This window comes from Calidris pugnax, unplaced genomic scaffold (genome assembly GCF_001431845.1).
Source record: "Calidris pugnax isolate Ruff unplaced genomic scaffold, ASM143184v1 scaffold120, whole genome shotgun sequence".
Classification (NCBI taxonomy): domain Eukaryota; kingdom Metazoa; phylum Chordata; class Aves; order Charadriiformes; family Scolopacidae; genus Calidris; species Calidris pugnax.
The window spans coordinates 225303-239380 of NW_015090867.1; the positions used below are offsets into that span (position 1 = coordinate 225303).

At 46.8% G+C, this 14078-nt stretch overlaps 1 protein-coding gene across 1 annotated transcript in view; it reads left to right on the forward strand.

Moving 5' to 3' along the window:
- Window positions 1-14078, forward strand: part of LOC106889947 (tetraspanin-15-like) — a 74077-nt gene extending 59999 nt beyond the window's left edge. Inside the window, exons 7-8 of the mRNA XM_014945469.1 lie at window positions 2697-2813; window positions 13622-14078. Coding sequence (XP_014800955.1) covers window positions 2697-2813; window positions 13622-13852 — 348 coding nt within the window. The 3' untranslated portion in view covers window positions 13853-14078. The remainder of the gene's footprint in view (window positions 1-2696; window positions 2814-13621) is intronic.

The following is a 14078-nucleotide window of genomic DNA, read 5'->3' on the forward strand; positions in this document are numbered from 1 at the left end:
GTAAACAGTGTTTTGAAGCGGTGAGAGGTGGGATTTTTTGATAGGGCTGTGAGTAACGTGGTGGCTACAGAAGCTCTGGGTAAGGTAGCACTGGAATAATTTCCCTGCCAATTAGAGGAGGAACGAGCTGCAGCTTTATGGTCGGAGCCTGTCCGGAGGTGCACATTTCTTTTATGCTACATCTTGCAGGAAAGCATAATTTACACCTAAATGTGCACATTTCTCCTTTTCATCTCTGTGCCTCCGAAGAACGGGATGTTTTTGTTTTGTTGTTCTGGAGCTTTTACTGGTTGTCAAAGCCATCTTTCTGAGAGCGTAATCATTTCAGCACGTTGTTATTTTATGGGCACGAGGCCCCTTTGGAAATACAGGGTGTTATGGGAGCTGCTGTTTGATCTATGAAACAAGCCCAAAAAAAACCCCAAACCATCAGAAGATCAATGGACCTGGAGGTGCAAAGTACCCAACTAGCTCAGGATGTACTAGAGCTACTCTCCGGCTTTGATTTATTTGGGATGAGCTGGAATCAGTTTTGTAACCCAAAAAATGTACCACTTTCCATCCTGACAGAAGCAGAGGAGTTAGGTTTGAATTTATTTTATAAAGGTCCCAAACAGCAGGGTTTGGCCAGGATTTCTCTCGTTCGCTGTAGCTCTTGAAACATTTTTGTTGACCCAAAAAGGTCGAAGCCTTGGGGTTGTCTAAAATCCTCACATTTCTCCCCAAAATGCTGGAAGACTTTGGGGAAATTCTTGCTTGATTTCTGGAGAGCCCAATACATTTAATCCCTGTGAAATTCCCTTTATTATGAAGGAGAGAGACGACTGACGGTGTCCGAAAAGGTGGAATTAAACAGGGAGAAAATCCAGGGAATGTGTTGAAAGAGCTGCTTTGCTAAATGCTTGTGTGATGTGGAGGTGGTCCCAGCTCCAATCGCTGGGAAAGGGATGGGGGGACCTCAGCATCCTCCGAAACAGCAGAAACCACGGAGAAATACGGTTTAAACCCTAAATAAAATAAAAAACCTCAACAACTTATTGCCAATGTGCATGGCTTCAGCGTTGCATTTGGGGAAAAAGGAGCCCGCTGCAGCAAAGCGGTGTTCAGGGGTAGCCTTGTGCGACACTGAATGATCCAGGCAACGAGGCGAGCTCTTCTATTTCTTATTTTTTTATTCTTATCTCTTATATTTCCCTTTTAGCTTCCTCCCAGCTAAGCCTGTTCACAAATTGTCTGTTCTCAGGTCCCTGGAGAAGTCATTAACACCCTGTGCGGATACAGGACGCTTGATAAAGAGGTAATGTTGCCTTTTTCCTTTGTACGTACGAGATTTGCTTCTCCTTCCCCAAATCCCCTAAAACAAAACAGTTATCTCCAGGTAAGCTCTTCCCCACCGCGGGCGGCTGCTGTGTATAAATTAATTTTTATTGCTTTTCCCTGGCATCTCAGGGTGATGCTCGGGCTCATGACATGTTTGGGTGGTCCCTGGAGGCTTTGGCGTGGTCTTTCTGTATCAGCCCCGGGAAATGCTGGTCCCAGGTTGTGTTTTGAGGCTCGGTGGCAGGAGAGAAGCTGCTTTCTGAGGCCTTCGGGGGTGGCCGCGGGGCTGTATCACAGCAGAGAGCTGCAGTGCCCCCGGGCATATGGTCTGTAGCTCCCAGGGACGTTTTTTTGGAAGAAAACCCAAGGAAAGGGCCAATCCAAGAAATCAATTCCCAAACACTTGTCATGCAGTGCTTCTCCTTTGGTTTGTGAGGAGGAGCAAATGCAAGAAATAACATCTCTCCCCAAACCCAGCGTCTCTCCCCAAACCCAGCATCTCTCCCCAAACCCAGTGTCTCTCCCCAAACTCAGCATCTCTTCCCAAACCCAACATCTCTCCCCAAACTCAGCATCTCTCCCCAAACCCAGCATCTCTCCCCAAACTCAATGTCTCTCCCCAAACCCAGCATCTCTCCCCAAACCCAGCATCTCTCCCCAAACCCAACATCTCTCCCCAAACCTAACGTCTCTCCCCAAACCCAGCATCAGTTCCCAAACCCAGCATCTCTCCCCAAATCCAGCGTGTCTCCCCAAACTCAGCATTTCTCCCCAAACCCAGTGTCTCTCCCCAAATCCAGAATCTCTCCCCAAACCCAGCGTCTCTCCCCAAACCCAACCTCTCTCCCCAAACCCAGCATCTCTCCCCAAACCCAACATCTCTCCCCAAACCCAACGTCTCTCCCCAGACCCAGCATCTCTCCCCAAACCCAATGTCTCTCCCCAAATTCAGCGTCTCTCCCCAAACCCAGCATCTCTCCCCAAACCCAACATCTCTCCCCAAACCCAACGTCTCTCCCCAAACCCAGTGTCTCTCCCCAAACTCAGCATCTCTCCCCAAACCCAACGTCTCTCCCCAAACCCAGAGTCTCTCCCCAAACCCAGAGTCTCTCCCCAAACCCAATGTCTCTCCCCAAACCCAACGTCTCTCCCCAAACTCAGCGTCTCTCCCCAAACTCAGCATCTCTCCCCAAACCCAACGTCTCTCCCCAAACCCAGAGTCTCTCCCCAAACCCAGAGTCTCTCCCCAAACCCAATGTCTCTCCCCAAACCCAACGTCTCTCCCCAAACTCAGCATTTCTCCCCAAACTCAGCATCTCTCCCCAAACTCAGCATCTCAATGAAAACCATGATGCTTCTCTCTGCTCTGGTTCCAGCGCCTGGAGCTGCTCAACGTCATCCACGTGCGAGGCTGCATCCACGCCATCGGACTCTGGCTCAAAGACAACTTCGGGACCACTTTGAGCATCGTTTGCTCCCTGCTGCTTCCACAGGTACGTGGTGGATCCCGTTGGGTATCCTCTCAGCTTCTTTCACCCTGCTGGAGAAGGAAAACAATTAATTTTTAGCTATTTTTTCCCCTCCGTTTACCCCTAAGATCAGTGTCTTGGGTGGAAAAAGTAACAGTGCTTCCTAGAGCATCCTTAGCAAAGAGAACAGTTTATGGCTGTGGTGTTGCCTGTCTCGTAACGAGCTCCTGAAATCTAATTATTGATCAAGCAATAACATCTAAAAGCAAGGCATGCCTATGTTAGCACAGATAATCCTTTTATATTTGTTTTTACTTGCGCTGTAAATTTATACTCTTCAAACAAAACATAAATATCAAGCAAAATAAACCATAATTGTAAATTTAGCAGAATTTGCCATCCCTCGTGAAATCTATTTCCCATTAATGATGCCTTAAGGATCCAAGCAACTTTCCAGCACAGGTAATTAAGCTCCTTATCACAGATGCTCGTTATGGAAAGAATTTTTGGGTTGCAGCTGGGGCTATGCTTTTGCAGCACCATTGGCACTGTGCTAGCAAGGAGGTGAATATCTTTCTAGGATGTTTACAGATTTATTTTATCCTCTCAGCTTCTTTCCCCCTGCTGGAGAAGGAAAATAATTCATTTTTAGCTATTTTTTCCTCCTCTGTTTACCCCTAAGATCAGTGTCTTGGGTGGAAAAAGTAACAGTGCTTCCTAGAGCATCCTTAGCAAAGAGAACAGTTTATGGCTGTGGTGTTGCCTGTCTCGTAACGAGCTCCTGAAATCTAATTATTGATCAAGCAATGACATCTAAAAGCAAGGCATGCCTATGTTAGCACAGATAATCCTTTTATATTTGTTTTTACTTGCGCTGTAAATTTATACTCTTCAAACAAAACATAAATATCAAGCAAAATAAACCATAATTGTAAATTTAGCAGAATTTGCCATCCCTCGTGAAATCTATTTCCCATTAATGATGCCTTAAGGATCCAAGCAACTTTCCAGCACAGGTAATTAAGCTCCTTATCACAGATGCTCGTTATGGAAAGAATTTTTGGGTTGCAGCTGGGGCTATGCTTTTGCAGCACCATTGGCACTGTGCTAGCAAGGAGGTGAATATCTTTCTAGGATGTTTACAGATTTATTTTTGACAGAACTTTGGTGATTTAGTGTTGATTTGATCCCTTTATTTGATTCCTTTCAAGACACACAAGCGAAAGCTTTCTTTTTACCTCATTGGAATGTAATGTTGGGTTTGCTGCTGGAGGTATCTGGTGATGCTTTCCAGATACAGGGTTTTATCTAAATGGGAATTAAATTATTTTCTTTTTTTTTAATGTGTTTCCACTTGCAGCGAAAGGTAGACTAGGGGTTGAACAAAGCAGAAGCTTTTGGGGAAATATGAGATGTGTTGAGCTAATTTTTCAAAGGATGGACTTTCCTCTTTGAGCTCTCAGATGGTCCAAATGGAAAACCAGGACGGGGGAACAGTTTGTACCCAGTCCTCGCTGTGGTGCTTCACGTTTCTAAAGTGCTTTCTCCAAAGCATGCAGATGAGCAATGGGCTTCTGCTGTGCTACCACCGGGAAACATAATGGGCAAAGAAATGGGGTGAGAAAGTGCTGAAACGGAGGCGACCGCTTCCATCTGCCTCGCAGGATGTCGAGAGCCATTACAGGAGCTGCCTGTTGCGTTACCCATTAACCTGCCAACATGATGCTCTTAACTGGAAAGAATGGGGAGGAAAACCAGTGATGGCAATAAGGATTGCTGAGCCTTGATGAATATCAAGTGCTTTTCAGCAAGCGTTATGATTTTTCTGGCGTGCCGTTAAATGCTCTTCAGATGAAGAACCTCACTCTTCCCATCTGCTCACGATTTCCAGGTTTTAAATATAAATCGGATTTGATTCTGTCAAGTTTTGGAGGGAATTAAGTTATAAATGGCCATCTGTGTTGCCAGGAGCTGTCAGCCCAGAAACAGCTTCATGCCCAGCAGCTGCCAGCAGAAACCTGGGGTGAGAATATTGTCCTCGAATTGCTGATCCAAGAGGGAAGGGGTTGGCACCGTTGACACGGGGAGGTGACATGGCCTTGAACTTTGGGAAGGGTGAATGTATTGACCTGTCCCATCTTTGGCCCTGGGGTATTTGTCATGTCCCACACAGGACATGTGCCTCTCCGTGGAGCTGCAGACCACGGTGGTGGAAAACTTGCAGGTTGCTGGGGAGAGACTTGGGTCCTTAATCCACATTTTGAGTCCAGCTTTGGGTTTTGCCCGGTTCTCCTCACAGTGTTGCTCTTCCTTGCAATCAAACTCCAGCCTCATATGTGATGATGAGTGGCTTGAGGGCTCAAAGGTTGGGGGTTGGAACTTGGCTGATGTTCACCACCCGAGTGTCCGAGATTTGTGCTTGGATTTGGGGTAAGCAACTGGCTCTTCTTGTGCAGAAAGAAGGACCCAAGAAAAGTTTTGGATGAACTAGGGTGCCCGTGGCAAGTGGTTGGTTATTGCTTTGGGTGTTGTCTTTCCATCATGCTCAGATGTAGGAAACCATCAAATTTTGGCTTTCCACCATACGGGAAGGTGTTGATTTTTTAAGTTTTCTCTGCTTTTCCCCAAACATCTGTGCAAGAGGCGAAGGGTGCAGGGCAGGCTGCTCGGCTTTGCTCTCACATGCCTGTGGGCATCTCTAATTGGGTTCAGGGAAAACTGTAAATCTGCTGGGTCCTGTTGGGTGTTGAGCAGGTCCCAAAGCAGGAAAAATCCTGCCTGGGTCCATCACCACGCGGCTGCCAGCCTCTGTCCCGGCCAGTGCAAGGCAGAGGGAGCTTGTGATTTTATGATCGTTCTTAAATAATGAATCTCTGCCTTTTTTAAGCCAACCATCAGGCGATGTGAAAAAAAAAATCCCATTTGAGGAGTGGGAAAGGGGTTGCGTTCATTTTTCTTACTTCATTCAGAGCGAAGGGTAAATGCAGCCACTCAATTATTTTTCTGCCTTTGCAGAGTACCTTTAATTCTCTTTTTTTCCCCCATGTTTCATTCTCCGGTAACAATCCCGTCTCCTTGCCCTTCTTCTCAGCCAGCCTGCACACCGAGGCCAAATCGCTCTCAAAAAGACGTTTTAATTTAGTTGCTGGCAGTCAATGGCAAATTCACATTGTGGCCTCGTCTTCGTCGTGTTTAATTATGAAGCAGCCCCAGATCTTTCAGCAGGTGCAGCAGAGCACGTAAATTTGTTTTATAGCGGCTCCGTCTCTACCTTCCCTGCCTCTGGCAAGATTATCCATGGAGTTTACAACACGCATAAAACCCGTTTGTAGTTTAAAATAAGCCAAAAAGATTTGTGAGTTCCCCTTTGCCGTGCCCAGGTGCTACTTCAGGAGCTTTTATATTCACCTCAGGAAAAGCATCTCCAACTTTTCCATTCCTGTGTCTTTGCAGGGGGTGTTTTCTGACGGTATTTCATCTTCCTTAGCAAGGTGAAGACGTAGCCACCGTAATAAAGCAGAAAAAAAGTGCACAAAAAAAAGCCCTTCAACCCCTTTTTCTTCATCCTAAAGAAGCAGAAAGTGGCCCAAGTCCCATTAAAAAGACAAAAATATCTCCGGAAGATCACTGCCAAGGGTTAATATTTATCGACTCCGCGGCACAGCCGACTGGACTCGCAGTAAATTGTTGCCTCCTCGGTTTCGCTTTGATATTCCATCAATCTCCAGGGCTCTGCGCTGGGAGCAGCTACAGAGTAATGGGGCATCGGTGCAGAGGTAGGTGTTTCCCCCCTTGAGAGTATAAATCCAGAAGATCAACTATTTCAATTCTCAAAAATGCAGCATTAGGCTTGCAAGGGGCATTTTGCAGGTTGGCGTCTCCGTCTCTTGGTGACAGTAATGGTAAATGTTTCCTGCTGTAAAGGGCTTTGTATTGCCAAAGTTCTCTTTTTTTTTTTTTTCTTTGCAAGATTAATTTGTATTTTGTTTGCTTTTTAATATCTTAGTTGCTGCAGGGGCTGGAAGGCGGTGTATTCTCAAGCGGCTGGCGCGTGCTTAATGTAGTAGAAAAGGGAAATAAAAGGGATTTTTCCATCTGCAGTCCATGCCCTCTACGAGAGCCCAGTCTATAAATATCAATTTATGGAAGGAAAAGCCAATAAAAGATAAATGCTTGCCTTTTACTTGATTAGCTCTGGGAAAGCTTGAAATGATTCAACTCTTCTGTTTAGCAGGATCCAGCTTTACAGCCGTTCAAAACGGGCAAAATCCTCCGGAGCTGGGTGCAGGCCTGCAGAGTAGCCAGTGAGGTTTGCCTGGAAAAGGGTTTTCTTGCAGAAAATTTCTCCTGCAGAAGACCCTGGTTGGGCTGATGGATTATTTTCTCCGGGGCCAGAGCTGGTTTTGTTGGGACCGCGGTGCAGCGGGATGGGGTTAATCACACCGTCCCCCTGCAAAGGCTCTCGAGCATCTTCTTGGTGCCTTTTCCATCCTTGATTTTTGCCCTGGTTAAGCAAAAGCCAAATTGAGCCTTGTGTGTTTGATCGCTCAGGAAAATGCGACTGGAGGAGCTGAGGTCCTTTCCAATGCTCTGCGAGGGCCCAAAATGCAGCCTTTCCACCCCAAATGGAGCCACCGATCACATTGCCCATGCACACGTGTAGGCACACTCCTGGGGGAAAGCAGCTGTGGTTCTCCAGACCTTTTTCTCATTGGATAATAATGTGAAAATGAGGGTTTAAGCCCTTTCCTTCTTTACTTCCAAAAACATTCCTGACTCCGAGCGTCCTTCCTTTCACCAGACATGGAAGATGCTGATTTGGAGATCCATCAATCAACGGGGATTTCCCAGTGAGGAGGACATTGCAGTTAGATCTCAGCCACGCCAGCCCCCTTGAGATCTGTTCCTCATGCAAACATGTTTAATCTGAAAGAAGTGGAGCCACTATGAGACAGTGAGAAAGGCTGGGGCTTGGGGAGGATGGAGCTGAGCACCAAAGAGCCTCATAATAAAATTTACAACACCTACATGGGAGACAGAAATACGTGGCTTGTGTCTAGCAGAAGGCTCCGAGCTGCACCAGAACCCCAGAAATTGGGGCATAGCCTCAAATACTTGAGGCTTCTTCCTCAGAAGAAGAGAAGGAATAACCATTAGTTGAGTTAAAGTACCCCAAATTGTCATATCGATCTAATTTTGGTCTTCTGATGTTGGTAGTTGAGTTAAAGTTGAGTTAAAGTATCCCAAATTTCCATACCGATCTAATTTTGGTCTTCTGATGTTGGTAGGAAATAGGTAATTAGAACTGATGTTGTCTTGTTGGAAATGGTTTTTAAAAGTCTTCATTGGCTGCTCTCAGCTCCAAGGGGCAGGAGAGCTTTGGGCTTTGAAGGAGAGAGCAAGCGTTGATCCCAAGAAGCGCGATATTCGGGTTTATCTGAGTCGGAGAACCAGGATGCTTCACTGCCACCACAAAAAAGAGTGGAGAACGGGCATTGAAACCACCAGACCATGTATTTCCAATCTCTTCTGGATATCTCTTGTAATATAAAGATGATTTTTCATGCCTTGGAGTAATAGCGGTGGATGAAGTGAGACATTTGCTGTGGCAGGGCCAATAAGTATTTATTTTCTGGAGCGATGGGTTGGGAACAGCAGCAGGATGGTGTCCCTGCTCAGCCAGACAGGCCAACACCCGTAGCTTAATGACGATACGGCACCCAGTTATAATTAATGTCACTTTTTTACTTTGGCTAGAAATAATTGCAAGTTCAGGAAGAAAATCACGGGGGTTTAATTCACTTTTTGGGCTTTTGCTGTTTTGCGGAGAGAAAACTCGAGGGTCTTCCAGCAGCAGGGACTTGCAGACGTCCACGGGAACCCTCTGGGATTAAACGAGCATTTATAATCAGGGCATAAAACACGAAAATAATCAGCCTGCCCTCGCCTGGCCGCGTGTCCCCACATGGTTTGGTCGGGGCAGGGAGGTCCCTCTCGAGGGGACGGGAGAAACAGGAGTGAGGAGGTTGGTTGAGGGGTGTGGGAGGAGAGGAAAAGCTGGAAGTGATGAATGGGTTTTATTTCCCCATCCTCCCAGGTGGCTTGTAAGCATCGTACAGCTCCTGGGAATCCGGGACAAAATCCCTAAGGATTTGTGCTTTGGAGCAATTATTTTTTATTCTCTCCAATGGAAATAAATCTCCTCCGGCTGCTTGGATGGGAGAATTTATGGCTGGCCCTCGCTCACAGCCGACGTCCCCCTCACCCTTTAGCTGGGTGAAAAATGAAGAGGCAAAAGGTCCTTACCCTAAATTGGATTAATTTGGAGCAGACTTCAGCCGTGCCTTTCCAGGGTAGGTCCCAAAGTGCTGCCAAGAGGTGGACATCAAGGTCTTCAGCTGCAAAATGCCACTTTGGATCTCCTCGAGGCCACTGAGCTGCTACTGGGAGGAGCTGGAGAGGTGGGAAATGGCAGCAGACATCTGCCCCCCCTTCCATTTTGCTGTGCATTTGGATATTTAATTTTTTCTTTAAAAATTAAAAAAAAAAAACCACAACAAAGCAACAGGATATCTCCTTCCTGGTCCAACATCTTGTGCTTAGTGGGTTAAAATACAATAATCCAGGTGTCTGTGTGGCCACATTGATTATTGTTGCTTCTAAGTTGGTGATGCCAAGTTGGTTTTGCAAAGTTTCTCTTCTTGATTCTTGCTCGTGGTGGCCGGGGGGAGCCGAGGGCGAGGGGGGCAACGCGTGTGTGCAAAGGGAAGGATGTGGGAAGGTTGTGCTTGTGCAAACCTTTGCACGCTCCCTCCTACAGCGTCCGGGTGGGAAACGAGGCAGTAAATCTCACAGAATGTCAGCTGCAGGGTGGGTTTTCTCCAGAGCTGTCACCGCTTTGGGTGCCACCAAATTACAAATAGCATTATCAATACAAATTTTTATATATATATATCAATTCCTATTGCAATATCATTGCAAAAAAAAAAATATATAATTTTATATATATATATATAAAATCACGTTGTGACATTCCAGTGGGTCTGCCTGCTTTATTGATTCCCTTGCTAAGGGGAAAGACCTTGCAAAGGTCTTTGGATTTTATTTTATGCACGCAACTGCCTCTTGCATTCTATAAGAGCAGCTACTCGATGATTTTGTACCCCCCGTGGAAACCCCTGTGCATTTAAATCCCCCAGCAAAAAGCTCTGAAAGTGGAGGATGAGAGACCCCCCGAGGCAGCGGTGGATTCTCTACTTCACTGAACGCCAGCCAGAAATAAAAAAAGAGCCAATTTTCCAACTTTAAATGACCCGCGAGCAGTCACTCCCGAGCAGCTCTCCCCTCGCTCGCCGGTGATTACCATCCCGAGGCGGGGGAGTCAGGGAGAAAAGCAGCTTTTTAATATTTTTGCCCTCATCTTTGATACATTTTGTTAACATGCTCCTCTGCAATAACGCCTTCCCTCATATTGGCGAGGCAATAAAATCAGCGCTCGCGTTCGAAGTCTCTTTACTTGGGGAAAACATGGTGCCCTTGGTGCTGGAGATATTGAAGGCATCTATATTCCTGACAGCTTTTTCTGTTTTCATTAAGTGAAAGGGGATATTTAGAGCCGAGCTGGAATGGAAGGAGGTTCATAACTCAGAGGAGAGCGAAGGCTGTGGGATGCAGGCTGCTGACTGAGGATTTGGAGTGATTTTATTCCAAGAAATCCCTGGTTTAACCAGGATATTCCGGTACCTCGGCCATCCCATCGCCGCCGGGAGGAGAGGAGCAGGGAGGGACGATGATGCCCCCAAACCTGGCAGGTTTTGCAGAATTGGCTTCATTTGCATGCGTTTTATTGTAAACACAAATCTTTTCTGAATTATTGTTTGGTTTAGGGCAGAAAAAAAAATGACACGCTTGCCTTGAAATTTGTCATTTCAAAGGGTTCTGCTTCCTTGGTCCTTTCACCGTATCAGCGGTGGGATTTTAATCTGCCCAGTGATGACACGCTAATAGAAGTAAATAATGCTAGAGCTTGACATACATTTAAATATTATTTTAAAACTTTTAAAATCCTTAAAGGCTCTGCCGTTGAATATGGATTAGCACAATCTTCTTATCCGGATCCGCACGGGAGTGGTGGCTCTGGGCTCTCCCTACAGTTCACGGAGAGATGGAGCCATCTCCAAGCATCATCCAACCAGCCTTGACCTCCTGCATCCCTGCCTGGAGGTATCGGTGGCTTTTGGGGACCAAAGAGGGGACAGATATGGGGTAGGAGAGCAGAACCCTGGCTGGCCTGTGTTATTTTTGCTTCGCCAGCAAAAGCCAGGTCCATCCCAGGCGATGGTGAGGTTGCACAGCCCAGTCTTGTTCCTCGGAGAGGGAATGTGTCTCTTGTGGTTTGAGTTGGAGATAAACACCGTCACCACACGCAGGATGAAATCATTCCATTGAGTGTTTGGGAAGGAGTTACCTGCTGAGACGGATGTAGAACATGCAGCTCAGCAGTGAGTATTTTGAGGGCAGCGGGGAGCTACGCAGATCCGTACAGAAAAGTTAATGGGGCTATGAGATAACTTGATTTCGGGCCATTTGGATAACAAATGGTTGAGATTTTTCCAGACTTCAGCATCTGCAGTTGTCCTCCACAGCAAAGAAGCCTGATGGCACGAATCCATCATTTCATAGAATCATCAAATCATTAGAGTTGGAGGGAACCTAAAGCCCACCCCCTTCCCTGGGCAGGGACACCTCCCACCACACCAGGTTGCTCCAAGCCCTCTCCAACCTGGCCTTGAACCCCTCCAGGAATGGGGCAGACTCTGTAATTCCCACAATCGAGAAAGCCCTGCCAGCCATAACCACACAGCAGCCTCCAGCACCTCATCTGTTCTTTTGGTGATTAATCCTGTAATCAGTAATTAGGTGGAACGTCAAATAAGCAGAACGTTCTTGAGGATCGGTGGGTGCAATTAGGAAGGTGGGAACGGGGCAAGCTCCACGTGAGGGTTTGTCCTGGTTTAAGTGACACAGGTTTGATTTCTCTTTCGGTAATTTTACTTTTCAGTAAGGTTTCTTCTAATTCTGGGGAAAAACTGTGCTTTTAGAGGCGCAGGGAATTGGTGAAAATATTCCCTCTGGGGGAATATTTCCAGCTCTGGGGGTGGTCTCAAGGTCTTGGTGTTCTCCAGCTCCCCAGGGATGGGGATGATGAGGAGCGAGACCCAGGCACTCAGCCCAAGCTGCCCCCAGGACTATTTTCTCCCCAGAATGGCCCATTCTAGAGAAATGAGAAAATTTGCTGAAAGTATCTTTCCTGGGATGGCTGCGACCCTGAGAACTCCTTGCCCCGGTGCCAGAGCTTTTTTTCCTCCTGAGGCTGCAGCTTTTTTCCCCAATTCCTTTTCCCAAGTGGGGAGGGACCGTGGGGTGAGAGAATAATTGTCTAAAGGACGATAAATTCTTGTGGGTTCCTCAAACCGTTACAGGACTTCAGGGAAGGACTCTCCGTGCTGGGAGAGCATCTCAAGGGACATGGTTTTCCCCTTCTCGTGACTTGCTGAAGGAAGAGCTGTCGATCCTGGGGGTGGAAATTCACCTCCGGGTGAATATGGGGGAGGCAAAATAAATATTGAGCTGTTTTGGGGCAACTTCTGCACAAGGCAGAGGCTGCTGATGTAGATGGCGGGGTGTTTCTTTGTCTCTGAAAGGCAAATTAATAAACCCCGGTGATGTTTGTGTTTCCCTGTTTTGCTTTCATCTCTCTGGGTGATGTTTATCTGATTTGCTTTTTCCCTGTGGAGTTTTTGCCTCCATTTTCTGCAGCCTCCTCTGGGCAAACAATTTTCCCTTTCCACTACGGGATAAAATGGTCCCTAATTTAAGATGCTTGAGAACGCTTTGCTCTTATCCCCGTTTACCTTTCTCTTCGTGTTCCCACTTTCCAGACTATTTAATGAATCAATTAGGACCCAGGGAAATGATTAATAACATTTTTCAGCTCCAAAAGCAACATGCTGCAATAGTACAGGAGGTTCCAGCTGATGGATGATACAGGAGCAACGCAGTTATTTATTGATCTTTGTTGCAAGGAATGGTTATGCAGAAAAACGTGTTGACTAGCCTCAAAAATGAGGAAAAAATAAGGTCTTGTCCTTTTCTATCCTGTCTCTTGCATTGAAAATATCTCTAAAACCACACTGTGTGTATCTTGGTGCTGACACCAAAGGGTCTGGGGGGATTTATTGGGAATAAATCTAATTTCTACAGATCGGTAGTCAAGGTGGGTAAAGGGTTAGTATAAAAAATGCAGTTTGAGCTGAAATTGCTCTGATTGCCACCGTGCCCCTCATCAGTGCCTGGTCTGCAAATAGCTCTGTCGCCTGGTGCTCGTGGCCACCGCAGAGGTGAAATCACAGCGATGTGCTTGAAATCTTCTGCTGATGAACGTGCTTTCTTTTTTTTTTTTTCCCTTCTCCTAAAGATTTAAAGGGTATTTTTTAATTCCCTGGCAGCCAGCAGGGATGTGGGAAATGACCCGGGTGGCACCGGGCTTGCAGCGATATCTTGATTTTAACAAGGACCTCTGCCCCTCTCTTTGTGCTGGTGACGTCCAACGGATCCACATCCCACTGTCAGGGCTGAGGAGGGTGACATGGACGTGGTCATTAATGAGTTTAGCAATGACCCTGTTGCCTTGGTGGAAGATTTTACTGGAGCTTGTCCTCTCTTGTCTCGTGGCCGGGTTTGGAAGTTCAGGTGACACCACTCCTTTGGAGGAGAAGACCTTCAGGAAGGGTTTACACTACTGCCGTGGTTTTAATGCTCCTGTTTTGCAGGTGATCGGCCTCGTGATGGCTCGGCTCTATTGTCAAGAGCTCGATGAGATCTACTCCAAGCTGGACACCGTGGACTTCAGGATCCTGGAGATGCGGGATTTCAGCATCGGGGCGGTGGATCTGAGCGGCGCGGGCTGGTGCTGGTGCTTGCCCAGGGAAGGGGGCTACATTCCTGTCAACGCTGAGGAAGATGAGGAGGAGGAGGGCACCATCGGCCACAGCAAAGTATGAGAAGGTGGAGGACTGAGAGGCAGCTCGGAGCAAAGCTCTTTAGGGAGGCACTGGATGTTGAATGTGGAAATAATGTGATTTATCTTCTCAGGTTCAGGAGATACTTTGGGAGAAACTGTAAAATAGCACTGGAAAGTAATAAGAAATGGAATGCACTGTGCGGGCACCTGAGCTCCCCGGGGCCCTTGGCGTTTTGAAGTGTTTGTACATCTCCTTGTTGTTTGTT